Source organism: Penicillium malachiteum (assembly GCF_028827825.1).
Source record: "Penicillium malachiteum strain IBT 17515 chromosome Unknown utg000004l:1.0-4883003.0:1.0-4884900.0, whole genome shotgun sequence".
Classification (NCBI taxonomy): Eukaryota; Fungi; Ascomycota; class Eurotiomycetes; order Eurotiales; family Aspergillaceae; genus Penicillium; species Penicillium malachiteum.
In genome coordinates, this window is record NW_026643097.1 from 1,476,271 (window position 1) to 1,495,618 (window position 19,348).

Sequence of the window (19,348 nt, forward strand, 5' to 3'; positions counted from 1 at the left end):
ATCCCGAGGTCAATCACGATCCGGACTCCGGAATTTTCAAGAATGATATCGACATCTTCATTCACTCTGGTGCCAACTTCTGTTTTTGAATTCTCATTATTCTTATCTCCATGGATGGTTCCTCCAGCTTTCAGCAAACTGCTTGCTATCATCGGCTTTCACGGGGATAAGCAGCGCGGGTGTGTTCACATCCTCTCAGACAGGGATGTTGACATACCTACTTAAGTAGTACAGGGCAGTCAGTAGCATCTATAGGTGACTGATGACCTATACCTCTTTATTTTTAAGTACCTACGGGTTTACTGGGTTACCTATATAACATTTGAATTACCTGGAAGGAAAGGCTAGCTACTAACTATGTATAGTTGGATATAGGCAACTGGTAGCCCTACAGATATCTAAAGTGAGAGATATCTAAATTGGAAGGAAGAGATAGCTAAATTAAGAGGGATTGATGTATTCATCTTTAGGTTGAATAAACAAAAGAAAAATATAGTCTACTGGTAAATCTATGGTCTCTGGACGGTGAGGAAACTTGAAAAACCACTGCAACCCAAGTAGGAAAAGAGGTCTAAACAAATACTTGTAACTTGAATTTATAGTCCACCATCACCACTCTGTAGGTATCGGATAAGGATAATCAAACAAGTCCTTCAAGTCAATGCCCAAAATCTCAAAATCTTCAATCCGATAACTCGGATCATCAATCAGAGGAATGAAAAGCTGATCATTGCTACCAATTGGACTCGAATTCCACAAAGAAGCAGCAGCACCAGGATCAAGCTCCAACAAATCGCGCGATAATTCCGGCAGTGGATCAACAGTTTGATTTGTTCCAGTAATAGGGATATCCGCCATAGGCACAGTATCAGTATTAGATGAGTCTGGGGGTCCCGCTTCAGTGTTAGGTTGCCGAGCACTGCAGGAAGGATCTGAGTCTGTGGGCTTATTGGTCTTGGTCTTATTCCTGTTTTCTCTTTGCTCGAAAACGTATTGTCGTGCTAGATGTGCGAACTGTGCAATCAGAGAGCCGGGTAGTGTGCCTTTACTGGCAAATTCCAATCGACTGAAATGTCCACCTGCGATGTCGAGGAGTGCGAGACTGAGACTAGCTTCTGGATGGTTTGGGTTGTGGACCACAATGTCGAAGAGGATCATGAGGCATGAAAGAGGTAAGACAGCTAGCATCCTGAAAATATTGTTAGATAAATTTTCCATAGCGTGATAAAACAAAGAGAATCCTTGATGAGACATTTACCAGACTGGTGTAGAAGGCGATACATCAATAAATTTAGTAAGTTCCAAAACCGAGCGCGATGTCCTCATCAACTCTCGTTTCAAATCAACTTGTTGCCTAGTCTCAAGCTTTGCAGCGCTAAAATGCAAAAGCGTCCAGGAGAGAGTGAGTTGCGCGTTCAGGTACAGGTAGTGTGTCATTAACGCAACTGTCTGAGCGAGCGGCTCGCGCATCAGGCGCGATCTGAACGGTTCGCCTGCTCGAAATCGCTCGGGTATTGATAAACGCCATGATTCAAGTTCCGAAAGAAGACTTTGTACCTTGCTATTGTATGCTGAAGCAGGTTGTTGTATGGAGCTTATTGTGAGCAGGTTTTTGTGGATTCTTGAGACTAGGCGTGCGTAGCGCAAGAAGCTGAAGAAATAGTCATAATCGGAGAATGTTGACTCTTTTACGTCTGGTATTGCGCAGCTTATATTTGAGTCTTGGAAGACCTGTAATTGGAATTAGTGTATTGCAAGAAAATTGATGTAAGGAGACGCACAGAAACTTTGCCAGTTGTAAAGCAGGAGACCTTTTCCATGAAGTATAGTACCCAAAAGGTACGTCGTTGTGAGACTTCATGTGGTCCGTTTGAACGATTGTATCCTAGTCCCTGTGCCATGATTGCAGCTTCTGAGAGCATGAATTGTTCAAATTGGAAGGCTGACATAGTAGAAGAGAAGATGGCCTACGAGTTCTTAGCAACAGTTCAAGAATTTGGTAATGCCATCTATGAACTTACGATTGCCATGAGAGCCTATGAAGAGAGAGAAATATCGGGTAAGCCTCGCACCATGTCATCAGAAAATAATTACATACCTGGACTGTAGTCAGAGAGCCACGGAAGAAAATGAGATCTTGGAAATAAGATAGTGCGCGCTCAAAGTAGGACCATGCCTCGCCGACTCCTGCTTCAAAGCTGCCGCCGTCATTATGCTGAGAACCAATGGCTACAACTGCATAGTAAAGAGCAGCGAATCCTTTATCAATCGAGATCGAGCGTGGTAGATCTTGAGACGTTGTCTGCTGTTTGAATGATTCAGGATCGAGGAATGGGTACATTGGGTGGACCATGTCAAAGTATACTATAAGATGGGAATTAGTTCGTAGGTGCTTAGATAGTATGTCTGAAGACGGCTTTCACCATACCGGATATGTGCGAATCAAAAGTTTCTCGACAATTATTGATATAATCATCGCCGAACGAAGAATCCCGTAAAGCTCTGGAGCGAGGAATAGAGCTGTTAGTTTTGACCTTGGCCGCAGCGAAGTCCCGAATCTCAGCTAGAAGCTGCTCGAGTCGGTCATGTCCAAGTCTTTGGCTTATTGCCCGAATCCTTCGGGCAGGGAAGACGGAGATGTTTGGGTTTGGACCGAATATCGCCGTCAACTAAGACATGATATTAAGTCGTCAGCTATACATGCTGTTGTCGAGGAGAGGTTGTTAGTTCAAAGTGTACCTGATCGGGGTGATTTGCACCTCCTGGAGTGCGTGAAGCATGTCGATCAGCCAGTAATGAGTCGATATACAAGGCCGATGAATCATTTTCCAAAATAGCCTGGGACCCATTTTGCTGTGATCTGGGACTTGGTCGAGCTGCCAGTGGCAGATCTTCAGTACCCAACTCGCTGAGCTTGCGCTTTCGTGGCTTTTTGATATAGCTAAAGCAGCACAGGCTATTACGCGACTGAATAAAATGTCAGTACCAAAATTACTCATTTATGCCAGAGTAAACTGACAAGACAGAATTCACATGCATCGGCGGTGCTCCTTCCTATCTCTGGCATTAGCGTTGCAGAGTGCATCAAGACTCAGACTTACTACACCGAGCCTTTCGGGTCCGACACGCATCACAAGCTTTATGCAACGCCTCCGACATATTTCAGCTTTGAAAAAGTCTAGGGGGAAAGAAGCAAAAACGCCGGAGATGAAGTTGTCTTGTTATTAGGTCTAGCGTACGGCGCCGAAGGTGACGCGTTGAAGTCCAATCGGATGCTTCTGTTTATAGTAAAATCGACCCACATCGGCGCCGAAGCATAATATCGTTCATTAGCACATATGAGTGCACATGTGCAAGGAACAGTCTCCGGATAAAACAAAAAGCAGGAAAAACCCCCCTGAATAGATTAAATTATGCGTCATCCAATATGTGCATTTGGGAAACATGTATATATATATGGAGAGGTGAAGACCTTTTCTGAGGTTTCTCTGGTCCTGAATCCTGATCTCTATATCTTCTTGTCCGATCCATTGTTTCCTTTTGTCTTCTTGATTAAGGGTCTTGGCTGCTTTCCAATATGGAGTCAAATCTTGAATATAATAGCACCGAAACAGCGAGTAGCTACTCGACGACGGATCACAACTCAGGCTCAGCGTCTACAAAGCAACAGGAGGAGACCGAAAAGGGAGATATATCACCGCAAAATCGACAAAGAGTTGCTTCTCTAGCAAGACAGCTGACCAATTCATCAAGTCATGACCGAAGTCAAGATACGCTGAGGGTTAATCCCTTCAAAGGAACTGATATACCAGCGTTAGATCCCAGTTCACCTGAATTCGATGCGAAGCGTTGGGCACAGACGGTATTCCAACTCATGTCTGAAGATCCTGAGCGATTTGTTCCCAGAGAGGCAGGTTTATCATTTCGAAATCTGAGTGTCCATGGGTTTGGAAGTCCGATCAGTTATCAAAAAGACTTTTTGAATGTGCTGCTTCAAGTGACAGATCTTGCAGCGGGTCTGATCAATCGCAAAGATCACCAAATTCAGATATTGAGAGATCACAACGGATTGTTGCGAAGTGGTGAGATGTTGCTTGTCCTAGGACGACCAGGAAGGTAAGAGCTCGCCTCATGAGTATGGAATGTGCCATTTGATTAACTGTCAATCATAGTGGTGTTTCAACTTTTCTAAAGACAATTGCTGGACAAACCAAGGGCTTGTACCTGGACCCAGGCACTGAGTTCAACTACCAAGGTTAGTTCGCAATGAAATTTGGAGCATAAATCAGTGCCAACCCACATCTCTAGGAATCAATCGACAAGCAATGTGTCGCGAGTTTCGCGGCGATGTTGTATATCAAGCCGAAACCGACGTCCACTTTCCTCAATTGACCGTCGGACAGACACTCCTCTACGCAGCTTTGGCAAAGACTCCTAACAACCGTCTCCCAGGTGTCTCTCGAGAAGAATATGCAACACACATAAGAGATGTCATCATGGCCGTATTTGGGTTGTCCCATACCTGTCATACAAAAGTGGGAAACGAGTTCATTCGCGGGGTGAGTGGTGGCGAGAGAAAGAGAGTCAGTATTGCGGAAGTTGCGCTCTCTCGAAGTCCGATTCAGTGTTGGGATAACAGTACCAGAGGGTTGGATAGCGCTACGGCTCTGAGGTTCGTACAGACGCTACGATTGTCTGTGGACATCACAAACACTACAGCTATTGTTGCGCTGTACCAAGCTTCCCAGCAAGCGTATGAGGTGCGTAGTATTTCCAATATTTTCAATAAATCGTTTCGAAACATTGATCTAATTTATCTTGATTAGGAGGTTGACAAAGTCGCTGTTTTATACGAAGGTCGACAGATTTATTTCGGATCTATCCACCTCGCAAAGCAATACTTCACTGATATGGGATATCACTGCCCAGATCGACAGACCACTGCAGATTTCCTAACATCACTTACGAACCCAGTTGAGCGACTGGTTCAGCCTGGCTTTGAGGCTCGCGTCCCGAGAACTCCAGATGAATTTGCAGAGAGATGGAAGAGCAGTAAGCTGCACCAAGAAATGATGCAGAATATTGCCACATTTGAAGAGGAATACCCTGTTGGAGGACCGGCTTTCAATGAATTTAAGGCATCTCGGAACGCTGAGAAGACATCGTGGATGTAAGGATCTGATCCATGGAATAAGCAGTCCCCAGCTGAAAACCTCTTAGGACACCGAAATCGCCATACACAGTTTCAGTCCCTCTGCAGGTACGTCTGTGTATCAGAAGAGGGATTCGACGAATTCAAGGTGATAAGACATTCTTCATCATCACTGTTGGTGGCAATTTTGTCATGTCCCTGATCTTGGGAAGCGTATACTACCACTTATCAGACGACAGCTCCAGCATGAGTAACCGGTGTATTCTCCTCTTCTTCGCTCTATTGTTCAATGCGCTAAACAGCTCCCTCGAGGTGAGATATGCAAACTCTAAAACTGGGTGAAAATGACTAATTAAGCAAAGATTCTTTCCCTTTACGCCCAGCGAGCAATCGTCGAGAAACATGCAACCTACGCCTTTTATCACCCTCTGTCTGAAGCTTTGGCTTCCATGATTTGTGATCTTCCAACAAAGCTGCTGTCCACCGTCGCATTCAATATTCCTCTCTACTACATGGCTAACCTCCGAAAGGAGTCCGGACATGTGGCTACCTACCTGCTCTTCGCCTTCGCATCGACTCTGACAATGTCGATGATCTTCCGTACCATCGGGCAGCTGACTCGAACCATTGCAGAGGCATTGACACCCGCAGCGCTGTTTGTGATTGGTCTTGTGGTATACACTGGCTATATTCTCCCCACCCGAAACATGCAAGGCTGGCTACGTTGGATCAACTATATCAACCCACTCGCATATTCATACGAGGCGTTAGTTGCAAATGAGTTCCACGGCCGCGATTTCGAATGCGCGAGCTTTGTTCCATCCGGTCCCAGTTATCTAAATATCACCTCCTCCGAGCAAACCTGCTCCGTGGCTGGCGCTACCTCGGGATCCTCTGTTGTTAGTGGTGACTTGTATGTTGAGGAGAGTTATGGCTATTACTATTCTCACGTGTGGAGGTATTCAACAAAATCCAGATCCTTGTGGCTGACTCATAGCTGACATGTTAAACTAGGAACCTGGGAATCATCATTGCATACATCGTGTTCTTCATGGTGGTATACCTCTTGGCAGCTGAATACATCACCGCCGATCGAGGCAAGGGAGAAATTATCCTGTTTCGCCGCAAACACAAGTCGAGCATGCATCAAAAGGCACCACAAGAAGATGAAGAGTCTGCTCCGCAAAGTGGATCTGGCTCACTTATCCCAGATGAAAAAGCTGGTCAGGGTGATGTCAATGAGAAAAAAGCTGGCATTCAGGAACAAACAAATATCCTCCACTGGAGGGATGTATGCTATGATATTCCCGTGAAGGCTGGGATACGCAGGATTACTGATCATGTTGATGGCTGGGTCAAGCCAGGTGTGCTTACGGCCTTGATGGTGAGCTTGATTGATCAGCCGAATCTTCTGATATGTTCAAAAGCTGATTATTTTACAGGGTGCCACTGGCGCTGGAAAGACAACGCTGCTCGATGTACTGGCAAATCGAGTCAACATTGGTGTCGTCAGTGGTGGAATCTATACCAACGGTACTCCCAGAAATGCCTCATTCCAACGACGTATTGGCTATGTACAGCAACAGGATCTTCATTTGGAGACAGCCACCATCAGAGAGGCACTCAAATTTAGTGCTTTCCTTCGTCAACCAGAAACAGTGAGCAAGGAAGAGAAACTTCGGACCGTTGAAGAGGTTATCGACCTTCTTGAAATGAGAGCATACGCTGAGGCCGTGATCGGAGCTCCAGGAGAAGGTCTGAACGTTGAACAGCGGAAAAGGTTGACCATTGGTGTGGAGTTGGTCGCAAAGCCCGATCTGTTGTTCTTCTTGGATGAACCTACTTCCGGACTCGATAGTCAAACGGCGTGGTCAATTTCACTACTTCTACGAAAATTGACGAACCATGGTCAAGCCATCCTCTGCACGATTCATCAGCCATCTGCAATGCTTTTCCAGCAATTTGATCGTCTCCTCTTACTGACCAGTGGTGGGCGGACCGTCTACTTTGGAGACATTGGAGAAAATTCACAGACACTCGTCAAGTATTTTGAACGATATGGAGGGGAGAAATGCAGGAAAGAAGAGAACCCTGCGGAATGGATGTTAACTGTCATTGGGGCTGCACCCGGAAGTACTGCAATCCGCGACTGGGCAGTGACTTGGCGCGAGAGTCCAGAATACTCTCAAGTCCAACAAGAACTTGAACGTCTCGAAAAGAATCCTGTACCAGAGACGTCTGGTGACACCAGTCTTGCTCGACAATATGCAAGCCCGTTCCATGTTCAGCTATGGTACTGCACGAAGCGAGTTTTCGAACAATACTGGCGCACACCATCTTATCTGTATTCCAAATTAGCTATGTGTTTTATCACGGTGAGTTAAGCAGTGATTCAAAAGAAGGGCAAATTGATACTAATCTCTTTGCACTTCTTTAGGCCCTTTTCATTGGACTTTCTTTCCTCCAAACCAAAATCACTGAAGATGGACTCGAGCACCAAACATTTGCCGTCTTCATGATGCTTGTCGTCTTTCCTTTCCTTGCTTACCAGACCATGCCGAACTTCATTCTCCAGCGAGACATGTATGAAGTTCGAGAGCGTCCATCCAAGACGTACTCTTGGACAGCTTTTATTTTGGCTCAGATCACAGTTGAACTTCCTTGGAACTCCCTGGCAGCTGTCGTAACCTTCTTCCCTTTCTATTATCTCATTGGAATGAACCAGAATGCCAGCTGGACAGATTCAGTGACAAAAAGGGGAGGCTTGATGTTTCTGCTTATCTGGGCATTCTTGATGCACTGTAGCACCTTCACCACGATGGTTGTGGCTAGTGTTGCGACCGCAGAAATAGGTGCAATTCTCTCATTGCTCTTATTCTGTTTCTGTTTGATCTTCTGCGGGTAGGTTCCCACATTGCGTTGAAATATCATTCGACATACTAATACATCCATAGTGTCATGGCTTCGCCGAGCACCCTACCGGGATTCTGGATCTTCATGTACCGCGTATCCCCACTGACATACATTGTTGGTGGCATGCTGTCCACCGGTCTAGCCAATACTCCCGTCACTTGCGCTGATATTGAGTTGATCTCCGTACAACCCCCAAGTGGCGTGACGTGTGGGGATTACCTTGCTGCGTATATCGAGACAGCCGGCGGCGCAGTATACAATTCCAATGCAACCTCAAACTGTGAGTACTGCTCTATGACAGAGTCAAACCTGTATCTGGAATCTCTATCCGCTTATTACGATGACCGCTGGCGCAATTTTGGCCTCGTCTGGGCCTATGTGGCCTTCAATGTCTTTGCTACTCTGTTCTTGTACTGGTATGTGCGAGTTCGTGGCAGTACGGGATTCGCACACCTATTTATTTGGGTCAGCCGATGTTTCAAGAGGAAGTCGAAGAAGTAGGATGTATAGATGTGCAATTTGGGATCATAATAAGCTTTTCTGCGCGTATTGAGATATATGGTGTTGGGATTAATCTACATCCATGGATAGAAGCATCTTGAGTTGATTGAGAGATTATCTGAGTGATAGTTTTAAGATTGTATAGTAACAGCAATTCCAGAGTGATTCTAATTTTAATATTCGAATATACCTACTAGGTAGGTACCAACTTGAAAAGACAGTTTTATTCTAGTACAGAAGGCAATTTCGTAATCTAGTGTTCAAGTTCTAACATTTGAAGGTTGGTCTATGGATGATACCCAATAAGCGTACTAATCATCGTGCCATCTTCAAGTTTAGAGCTCCTAAAAGACCTTTCAAATGTCTGTTGCCCCTTCTGTGAGTTGCGATAAAATCGCATCATTTCCTCCGCTCTCAATATGAACAGTCGGCTCGAGAACATGCACATTGGTTCCTTTCGGGAAAGTGATAAGACGAATTTTTTTAGATTTTGGGGTCTTCTGGCTTGCGGGGATTATACAAGTATGCGGGCATCTCTAGCATCCTGAGCATCAATGCCAGCATTCAGACCTTGGCCAGCAGCATCCTGAGAGTTGACATGCGCATTGTTGACCTCAGGACTCGAATTATTTACGGACTCTAAGTCTTTCAGGACTCCATCTTGGGTGATAGCAGTCCTGGGGACGAGGAGATCAAAGATGAGCCCCTCTTTTTCGCTTTTGGCGGAGGAGCGGGGACAAAGATGAGAGATCTAGGACCTGGTTTTGGGTCTGGAATATCTGCGTAGAGCTGTCCAGGGACAATCTTGGCTAGGTTGTTTTTGCCGATCTTTAGATTGCTGGCAGGGGTCTTTTTGTTGTTGACGGCGCAGACTAGCGGTGTATATCCCTCGATCGAGCCGAGGGGGGCCAGCCAGCAGTCTGGAAGGCCCATCAGCAGACACCAGTGGGAATGCTCCATGACCATCCTGTCGCGGCATCGGTGGCTTGGGTCTCTTTCATTACCAATGACCGTGTACATTGTCCCTTCGAAGTCGCGGGCTCGGTGGTGCATCGCATCTTGGTCCCGTGTGACCGGCTCTGACAGCACGATCGGGCGATAGCTCAGGTCGCATCCCTTTCGGTTCAATTCCTTGTTTGTCTTCGAACGAATAGTGAATACGAACTTACGCGCCAGACGCTCGTCGATGAGGGCATAGAAATCCTTGTACAGCGGTGCAAAGCTTAGACCGTTAGACCAGAGCTCTGGTCCGATCGTGCCGTCAGAGCCGGTCACACGGGACCAAGACGCTGACAAGAATATTTCTTCCGGCAGTGACCCGAAAGAAATGATGTACTAATAGGATATTAGAGCAAGATCAACATCGTAAGATATCAGATTCTTTGCAAAAAGCTCGAGATTGTTTTCTTTGATCGGAATCGGTGGAGGCATCTGGGAATTTTCCGGATCATCGTGTTCACCAATGAGTGTAATTTCATGCGGTAGTGGTGTCCGACGAGCTAGATATTCACATAAGCTTCATAGTGGTGGTGATTTGTATAAGTAAGGGAATCATACTTAGAGGGGCGTCATGAAGAAATACTAACATGGACGATTTGAATTAGCCAAATGTATCTCCAACTTCCAAGGTTCTCCAGGTTGATCCATCAAGCTTACCAATACTTTTGCCACAAGAGAAACTCAACTAGCCGACAACTAGTACGCCCGTAATTGTAGATGCATATACAGCGATCAGCTCAGCAATGGATTGGAGGGGCGGTAGAATTCGTGTTTCCGAAAAAAGAAGAAAAAATGTTCAAAGGAGGTGAAGGAAGCTAAAGAGAAAAGAAGATGCGAAAGGAGGCGAAAGGAAAAGAAGAGGTGAAGCGCGCTGTACTCCTCTCACTTCTCACCCTCGGAGTAAGGTCGTTTACATTGCTTCCAAGGTTAATAGGTAGGAAGAAGCCTACCTCAACCTCCCTATCAAGTTGAAATCTCCACGGTTATCAACATTAATAACATTGGAAAGTAAAATGGTAGGTAGTAAGCGTAATTTGAAAGGAGAAGGTCCACGAGTACGTATAGCATGCTACTAGTAGCAGCGTGCTAAGAGAGGGAAAATATAGTATTCTAAGCTTATTACTTAGGCATGACTTTCCCTCTCAAACTTTAGCCACCCGTGAGCCTGCCCAGTATTCTTAGTTGATTCTGAATAGCTCAGACTAATTTTACTGTGCTCAACACCACCGTGGAGTTCACAATGGCTACCGTTATTCCCCAGGCCCGCCCGAGATCTTTTATTGCAATCACTGCCAGACCTGAATATTGGTCCCGGGAGAAAAGAGAAGCTCCACTTTACACCGCGAAAAGTATGGGCAGCTTGAGCCCTGGGTTGGCTTTAAAAGCTGATGTGCTGAACTCATTCAACCTGTGCCAGTAGAACGGCCGCCGCATCGCTTATTCTTCAGCACAAAGCCCATACTAGCTCAACTTCGAACATGTGTTAGTCGGCGATAAGACGGGCGTACAGAGGCGTTTCAAGGATCGGACCGGTCAAGTTTTCCAAAGTTATCAATGGTGAACAGCGATAGATCATTTCCGTTCATGTTTGGAGATGTCAAATATGATTCGACAAATTACAAGACCATATGGGATTTCGTAATCATGAGGAATTCAGCACTGCAAGCGTGGTTGATGAAGTGAAAACATCCTCATTTATCACGATTTAGAGAGAAGGAATGGAGTAAAAGACATCAGTCATATGTATTATAATGTATATCAGTATATGGAGGTAGTGAAAATGAACCTCGGTAACTCAAAGAACTGGGGCTGATTGAATTATCCGCACCAATCATTAGAGAGAGGGGCCTTACGGGGGTACCCCAGACCAACTTCAGACAATTACAAACTTCTTGTTCTCTTCACTATTTTCTTTTTCGATCCAAGCTTGTTTTGCCAGGAAGCAATCAATAGCCTTGATGCCATGAAGCCTCAGAACACCACATTTATCATCTCAGGGGGAAGTTCAGGACTGGGCCTTGAAACAGCTCGTGACCTACACAAGGCTGGAGCTTATGTTTTGCTTCTGGATGTGAATTCTGATTCGGGTGAGAGTGCAGTAAAGGAGTTAGGAGAGGAAAGAGCGAAGTTCATCCAAACGGACGTGACCGACACTTCAAGCATCCAAGCTGCCATCGTTGCCGGCATCAAGTGGATCAAGACAACTGGAAAACCAATCGGTGGAGTCATTGCCGCGGCCGGAGTTGGCATGCCTGCCAAGGTAAGAACATTCTGATAAAGCTCTATAATTGACGATAACTAACTGTCAAAGATCTTCGATGCACGATCACAATTACCCATACCAATCGAAAGCATCGATTTCATCATGAACATCAATGTCCGAGGAACACTCGATCTTATCAGACTTTGCATCCCACACATGATCCAGAATGCACCCTTCACAGAAGACGGTGAGCGAGGCGTTCTGATCCTAGTATCTTCATCCGCTGCCTTTGATGGCCAGCCTGGTCAGGTTGCCTATGCCGCATCAAAAGGAGCCATCGCCTCGCTGACTCTCCCCTTATCGAGAGACCTTGCAAGGTATGGAATCCGTGTTGTCACCGTCGCACCAAGTTTGTTTGAAAGCAATATGACAAGAGCGCTTCCAGCGAAAGCGAGGGCAAGTCTTGAGCGAGTTATGGAGTTCCCGCGTCGGGCCGGGAAGCCGGAGGAGTTTTCTCAGCTGGTTTTATCGAGTATTGAGAATCAGATGCTGAATGGGACAGTTATTCGGCTGGATGGAGCTATGAGGATGCCGAGCCGGATGTAACAATTGTATAATTCTGATGCTAACTACGTGACCTTCGAATCCAAATTACTATATCAATGTAAACGAAAGCCATGTCTTTCTAGGTATTTGCTATCTAGATACTGTAGAAGCTCTTTGTAGACCCAGTAAAGCGACAAAAGGTTTTCAAATTCCCCTATGAAGTTTGATCAAGAACCGACAGTTTTTACATGAATCTACAGCCCGCGTTCAGAACCCATCGTCCGAAGTAGTTTAGACAGCGTGCTTCCTGCGGTGTAGCCTGGCGTTCCATTTGAACAGCGTTGCTCCACCATTCTCGTTCTGTACTCTCTGCTCTTTTCCTCATCGTGTTCTGACTGTCACCTTCCATGACACGATCCACCCGAGTTCCCTAAGCGGTAACACCAAAGAAAAACGCCTGTCTAATATTTTTCCAATGAATGTTGTGCTTGAAAGGCTCTTCATCAAGTGGCTTGATCCATATCTGATAAAAAGATTCTCGCTCTTGCAGATCGTTAATCAGAGCTCCATGAACTCTTGAGCAACACCCACAGTCTGGGGTGCAATGGCCTATTCCCAACCCATCATATGTCTCTTTGTGCTGCATGGACCGTCTTTCACAACATCCACAATCTCGGGCGCAGCAACCATTTTTCCTCGCGCATTCTTGGTTAAGAAATGGATTGAGATACCGGGTTGGGTCCTGTCACAAGTATAAATATGATCTTTTGATTGGACCATCGGGAAACATTTCCATAGCAGAGGAATGATGATTCGTACATTCAGATAAGCAAACAGAATCCTGGCGAATATATCCAGTAAGCGTATTGATCTGTTGCTGAACGTGTTGGCCTTTCTCTCCTAAAAGAATACTTTGTTGGGCATCATGGCGTTCTTTTATCTGAACACAGACCCGGAGATTGATATCATAAACAAATATTTTGCAAAGATGTAGCTCCAGGTCTTCTCGAAAACAGAACCAACCATAACGATGGAAGAAATATTTGTCGGCAAGAAACCTAAGCCTTTGAGCGCCCTGGAAATCATCCAGCCTAACGAGTCTATCGTCAAGCTTCTTGAAAATGGAAAAGGTCAGGTGTTCGAACATTTTGATCGACGTGAAAATAATGAAGAGTAGAAGATTTGACACGGAAAGCGTGCAATGGTGCGATATAATAGCTTGGAAGGCTGGAACCACCGATCCAGAAGTAGCCATCAATATACAGAATGGGGAAAGCTCAAAACGATATAAGAATAACTTAGAACTTGTCAAGATTCTAATTAGAACTGGTCATTTCCAAGGTTGAACTCACTCCGCGTACTCCGAGTCCAATTCAGTACTAGCTGTAGAATCACAAGACCAGTTTCTCTAAGAGACGGTGAGATACTGTAGCTCAGAGTAGCTCATATAAGAGGAGCACATAATAGACCTTAAACTTCTCGAAAAGGAATCGACTTCTTTCCTATAGATGCATATAGCAACTTGAAGACGCAGATGTCCAAGTCCAATATAGTCCTCCTAAGAGCCAATCAAAGGACACCAAAATTGAGCATACGAGCTAAACCGAATAAAGCAATTTACGGATACAGTCACATGACTCGCCACAATTTGCCCGCCACTAAAACAATATTTTGTTCCTGATTCGACTCCGACAACGAGATTCACATTCAAAAATCATATCTGAATTCTGCATAGAAGTCCTGTGAATTACTTCAAAATGGCCGACGAATCCCTTTCCATTTATGACGAGATCGAAATCGAGGATATGACTTTCGACCCCGCACTCCAGATCTACCACTATCCTTGTCCATGCGGCGACCGTTTCGAGATCGCCATCGATGATCTGCGTGATGGAGAGGATATTGGAGTGTGTCCAAGCTGCAGTTTGATGATTCGCGTTATTTTCGATGTGGTATGTAGAGCCATTTACTGGACTTGCGATCCTTTGCGATCGTGTCAAACCTTTTGAAGTCGATGCGCTAACATTTTTCTTCTATAGGATGATCTCCCCAAACCCTGATAGTCAGTAGGCTGTCGCAGTCGCTGTTCAGGCGTGAGAAACCAACTCCTTTCACGAGACCTCCACTTTACGCCATATCTTAAACGCCATGAGCTTCCCCTCGTCCTCTACGATTCGCGAGACGAAATATTCGAAGCGCGGCTTTTGGATTCTGTTCTTCGTTGTTTCGGCTCTGAGAATGAATTTATCTGGAACGCTCAATTCATGAACCCCAACCTTGCACATTTGCAGACACGCGACCACGAAAATGGCTGCGATTGCTACCAAAAGTACATTTTTGGCATTAACAGTTGCGAGAGCAATCGACCTATATGGTACCATATACGAAGGTTGAATTTTCGCTGCTGAGTGGATGTCGGGTTTGAGACTCTGAAGACCGCGATGTCTGGTTATTATGGTGTCAATCCAATAAGTCTCCATGGCACTCTGGGTTCAAACACAAAGTCTAGAACCGGTTCTCTATAATGCACATGTGGGAGAGCGGAATTCAAGAAGGATGCTATTGAAGTTACGAGCAGACCGAGAGATCATTCTGAGTGCCTGCGAGACAATGAAATACAGGATCTCAAGATCCCAGAACCAAAGTTGATGTTGAATAAAAAGAACTACCGTTCATATTTGAATTAACTCCCATAAAATGAAAATATGTCCCATGAGCCTAATACATAAAATGATCCCTGGGGAGCCCCGATCTCAGGGAGACAAGTAATTGTAGCGCAAGTAAATGGCATGCGTCACAGGCAGATAAAAGAAAAGCGTCTAATCATCCAGCAGGACGCCATAAATATCCTTGGGCAGAGCCAGCTTCATCTCAGAGTTAAGCAACTCGGTGAGGTTGCTGCCATCACGCAGGTAAACCCACTGTCCATGCGCGAACTCGCGGGTATCCTGCTTCTCATGCATGCGGTCGCCCTCGAGGATCCAGTCATATCGCTTAGGGCCGGAGATTGGAGAGCTGAGCCAGATCTGCTTGTTGGGAGGTTGCTTGTTGAGGACGTAGGTTCCGATAGAGGGGACAGTAATGTTAAGAACGCCAGCCTGTGTAGATTGTTAGAGATATGTGTTTCAGTATGTGGATCATGAATTGGAATGCTAGTCCCAAGCTAGCTGCAAAAATATGGTTGATTCAGGTGTAGGGCATAGGATAGATGCATAACTAGAAACAGGGATAGCTTACGCTGTACTCAGCTTCAATATCAGAACCTTGTTCTTCCTGCATCTTCTCAAGCTCGGCAATCAACACATTGAAGTAGTGCTCAGAGTAGTCATGGTATTCCTCGGTAGTCAAAGGAGAAGGCTCAGTAACGTGTGATGCAGCACCAGCGACAGATGTAGCGTTTGTTGGGGGACGGGGATCCTCAGTATCAGGCTGCAGGCCCTTAGCTCTGGTCGCGGAGGCATAAAATGATCGGCTCAGCTCCGGGGCGTTGCGGCGGAGCACGATAGCTTGATTGGTGCGGGGTTTCGGGGCAAGGGAGCTAGAGCGTGGAGCCCGGAGACTCCAGCGGATGACATGGGGCACACGGCGAGAAAACATCTTTGGAATATTTTTTTTTGCGGAACAAAATTGAGGTTGTGAGGAACAGTGAACGAAAGTGAGGAGATGGATCTGCGGAGAGCATACATCATCATAATTTCTGCCCGACACCGCCTTCCTTTTAGGGTATATGTGATGCTATAGCTGTGCACATAGTCGGTGATGAGTAATTGTTTATGGTTGATTGGGAAATTTTAAGTGTTCAAATATTTATTTTCTAGGATATAATATTCTCCAAAATATTAATGCAGGATATTAAAAGTGCATTGATAGTGGCGTTCTCGTGTGGTAAAGCTATTCTCGAAATCGTCTTGGCCAGTCAACACTTCAAGTTCTTCTGAGGCCTTCGAAGTTAGCTAAGATCATATATTGAGCGGCGACGCCAACTTGCCAAAATTTATCGTCCATTCAAGTTTCTAGAGTGAGAAATCTTGGAATGAGTTACAAAATGTATTTATGGTGGCCCTCAAATGAGTATGTTAGTCCAGTATGTTATTCCAACCAGCTGCCTAGTGTATAAGGGGCTTAGTTGGTGGCTTGGTTGGTGCCAATAGGAGACTGGCTTCAATCTGACGAATTCTTGCTTTCACGTTGATTCCAAGGTTTTCATAGGTCAAAACTCAGCAAGATCTAGCACTGCGGTGCACGTGGACGAAAAGCATGAATACTATATAGTGTTTCTGAGATCGGGGTCCCAATCTCCGCTTTGATTGTTACACAATCCTCACATAGCCCAGTATTGCCAACAACTATCAGACAATATTACATGCCTTCAACCAGTGACCTTTTAGCTGCCCAAACTTTACTCGACAATTCAGGCGCCCAGGTGCAGCTGCTGCATGCCATGGCCCATGTGACAACCCCGCACCACTCATGGAATACTAATACAATCCAGGTTCTAAAGCCTCATAATTCCAAACTTCAGATGATACTATGTCGGTCCCGATCCAGAACATAATAGCTACAACCTTACATGCTGTTGCGGAATCTAATTTCGCCCTCGGTTATCTGAATTGCGATTTCTCCTTGGTTAAATTTGAAGCTCCTGTTGAACTCCACCACTTGGAAACAACTCTCGAAAACTAGACGAGAGTCTGCAGAAGAAGGATCCTTTCACATTCTTGCTCAACGACTTGGAGTTTTGTTCGATGATGTTTTACCAGATGTACCAGCGCTGCTTGAGGCATATGGGACCCGCGCCAGCGATATTGTCCAGGAGACAATGCAGACTTTAGCTGAGCCTAGAGACGTTGTTATTGGCTTCTTTGGAACTCATCTTGGCATCGATTCCACGACAATTTGAGCAAGTGCGACGAGCGGAAAGTCGGTACTTCGCATTGATCTTCTTGCATGTATGCTCGCTCGTATCTGGTCTCCGCAAGAGGCAACAGCTATTTGGGCAGAGCTGGTCAGTCAAAGACAAAAGATTATCAAGAAACAAGCTCAATCTGCCGAGCTCGCCGATAATTATCTGGCTCAATTAGCCGCGGCCCACGAGATTGACAGATCCTCGCTGGCAAGCTGGGATGCGAGTGCACGAGCATGGCTGCAAGTTGCCGACCAGGCGCGTAGGAAAAAGCAAGTTCAAGTTCAGCTGATTGTCAACAATCTTTCAGTAGCGGTCAAATCCCATACCGAATCGACGGATAATAGCTTCATCTCGAAAACAAACCCATATGACAGTGTTCTGCTCAATCTCAGCCGTGCTTTGACTACTTTGGACAAATTGGTCAAAGGAGAACCCCAAAGAATCACCGATGGAGGAGTTTTACTCGGGTTAGTCTCGTGGCACCTTTATCCTGATCTCGTCATCCTGGGCTCGAGCACCAAGGAAATACACCAGCAAGACGCTTTGGTTAAAATGGGTGGAGTCGTCACCATTTCAAAATCCGCCCAGGTCAGCCATGGCGACGGCGTATATTGGTCTTTACCACTCGCCAGCCTCCGATACTATGGAACAGTTCAACGGGAACACCATGCGTGACTCGAGAATATCTATTGCGCAGCTCTCGGCATTATTACTTGGTGCTTCTTTGTGCGCCGATGAGACTGCATTTACCGCAGCTGCGATTCTGCAGTCCCTTTGGAAAATATATTCCAATCTATATCAAGCCAGAATGTGTCAGGCGGCCGAGAAGCCATTTAAGCTAGAGATGTTGGGGGAGCTATCTCGTTTTAATGTGGTGGACCTGCTAAAAGACAGCCAGCAGTCCCTCAGGGATCTGATGAAGGTACTGCACCTTATTTTCCCATTCAAAGATGGTATAGATCTTCTTCTATCAGCCGATGAAAATGAGAACAAAATGGCACGCCATCTCATGAGATACGGGAGCAATAGTGGCAGATCATGGATTGGAAACATGGGTAACTCTTCTTCAACCCTCTTCGGTTTATCAAAGTTGTCATCGCTGCTTAACATGGCCAAAAGCCCGGGGGTTCGTGTTCACATACTCCGTGTTCTATGCGAAAAGTACCAACTCCAACCTTCCGACCATGTGATCCGCTTCAGAAATTCAGACAATTCGTGAGCGTACACATCAATAGCAAATGAATGCGTCAAGGCTGTGCATGGAGGCACGAAACGAAAGTGGGATGAATTTGAGACAGAGGACATTGAACATATTCAGTGCCTTGACACTTCTGAAGAAAATTGGATTTGCCATGCGACCATGGGACCATCAAGGGCCCGCAAGCCTCAGTCCTTTCACCCGGAGGTGGACTCCGAGATATTTTCAGAATTTTCGGAGACTCCTGGTAGTATTCATCAGAATATTTTCTTCAACTTCCCTTTTGGCGACGATAACCTTGCAGCCGTTTATACGAGACAATTCAGTGAATCATCATCTCGGAATCAAGAATTCTCAAATGCAGTCCCTCTCAATATGGTGCAAAATCTTTTGAATATGGATCTCCTGAGGTTGGACATTATGTCAGAGTGCCTTTTACGTTATTTCGTATATCATAAACCGGCTCATGGTAGCGCACTTCTTGCTCTTGGACGAGTTGTGCACTATTACAGCTGTCATATACCCCAGGCCACCGTCTCAATGAGCTTGATAGTCCTCAGTCCACTTGCCAAACAGCAAGGTCGCGTAGGAAAACTACCTGTATCAATATATCCAAGCTTACTTCCCCGCGCATCTGCATTTGCAGCAATTCTACAATTCGAGTCTGGGACTATTGATGTGGATGTACCTGATCTTGCTGCAGTACTAGCAATATCAAGTGGGAATTCTCTATTCATTGCTGAAGACCTTGTCCATGACCCGATTCCTTCTCCGGATACATTACCGTGCGCAATTTGACGGGGAATGTAGGGAAGACAGGAATAGCTCTGTTGATTTCTCCATCAGAGACTAATGTCCGCGAACATGATATCGAGCGATGCCGTTTTGTCAACCATAACCCATTCGACGGCGAACTGACAGGTGGACTTT

The 19,348-nt window shown here is 45.6% G+C and overlaps 7 protein-coding genes across 7 annotated transcripts; 4 read left to right on the plus strand and 3 right to left on the minus strand.

The window, feature by feature from the left end:
- Window positions 1-609: 609 nt before the first annotated feature.
- On the minus strand, window positions 610-3,159 carry N7483_008707 (uncharacterized protein; the record flags this gene model as incomplete). Its single annotated transcript, XM_057092134.1, has 9 exons — window positions 610-1,189; window positions 1,259-1,731; window positions 1,782-1,967; window positions 2,022-2,036; window positions 2,099-2,364; window positions 2,429-2,669; window positions 2,740-2,967; window positions 3,020-3,054; window positions 3,102-3,159. 9 exons carry the CDS (start codon window positions 3,157-3,159, stop codon window positions 610-612), a joined length of 2,082 nt encoding a protein of 693 aa, XP_056943308.1.
- Window positions 3,160-3,577: 418 nt separating this feature from the next.
- On the plus strand, window positions 3,578-8,566 carry N7483_008708 (uncharacterized protein; the record flags this gene model as incomplete). Its single annotated transcript, XM_057092135.1, has 10 exons — window positions 3,578-4,116; window positions 4,173-4,255; window positions 4,309-4,760; window positions 4,827-5,170; window positions 5,221-5,464; window positions 5,515-6,110; window positions 6,167-6,536; window positions 6,595-7,527; window positions 7,590-8,053; window positions 8,107-8,566. The coding sequence occupies 10 exons, from the start codon at window positions 3,578-3,580 to the stop codon at window positions 8,564-8,566; spliced, it is 4,485 nt and encodes a 1,494-aa protein (XP_056943309.1).
- Window positions 8,567-9,214: 648 nt separating this feature from the next.
- Window positions 9,215-10,044, minus strand: N7483_008709 (uncharacterized protein; the record flags this gene model as incomplete). The annotated part of the gene is made up of 2 exons (XM_057092136.1): window positions 9,215-9,901; window positions 10,027-10,044. 2 exons carry the CDS (start codon window positions 10,042-10,044, stop codon window positions 9,215-9,217), a joined length of 705 nt encoding a protein of 234 aa, XP_056943310.1.
- A 1,484-nt stretch (window positions 10,045-11,528) lies between these two features.
- Window positions 11,529-12,374, plus strand: N7483_008710 (uncharacterized protein; the record flags this gene model as incomplete). The annotated part of the gene is made up of 2 exons (XM_057092137.1): window positions 11,529-11,825; window positions 11,877-12,374. The coding sequence occupies 2 exons, from the start codon at window positions 11,529-11,531 to the stop codon at window positions 12,372-12,374; spliced, it is 795 nt and encodes a 264-aa protein (XP_056943311.1).
- A 1,697-nt stretch (window positions 12,375-14,071) lies between these two features.
- Window positions 14,072-14,374, plus strand: dph3 (CSL family zinc fnger-containing protein; the record flags this gene model as incomplete). Its single annotated transcript, XM_057092138.1, has 2 exons — window positions 14,072-14,266; window positions 14,354-14,374. The coding sequence occupies 2 exons, from the start codon at window positions 14,072-14,074 to the stop codon at window positions 14,372-14,374; spliced, it is 216 nt and encodes a 71-aa protein (XP_056943312.1).
- A 759-nt stretch (window positions 14,375-15,133) lies between these two features.
- N7483_008712 (frataxin family protein) lies at window positions 15,134-15,911 on the minus strand (the record flags this gene model as incomplete). The annotated part of the gene is made up of 2 exons (XM_057092139.1): window positions 15,134-15,412; window positions 15,552-15,911. The coding sequence occupies 2 exons, from the start codon at window positions 15,909-15,911 to the stop codon at window positions 15,134-15,136; spliced, it is 639 nt and encodes a 212-aa protein (XP_056943313.1).
- Window positions 15,912-17,265: 1,354 nt separating this feature from the next.
- On the plus strand, window positions 17,266-19,216 carry N7483_008713 (uncharacterized protein; the record flags this gene model as incomplete). The annotated part of the gene is made up of 3 exons (XM_057092140.1): window positions 17,266-17,808; window positions 17,873-18,346; window positions 18,473-19,216. 3 exons carry the CDS (start codon window positions 17,266-17,268, stop codon window positions 19,214-19,216), a joined length of 1,761 nt encoding a protein of 586 aa, XP_056943314.1.
- Window positions 19,217-19,348: the final 132 nt, after the last annotated feature.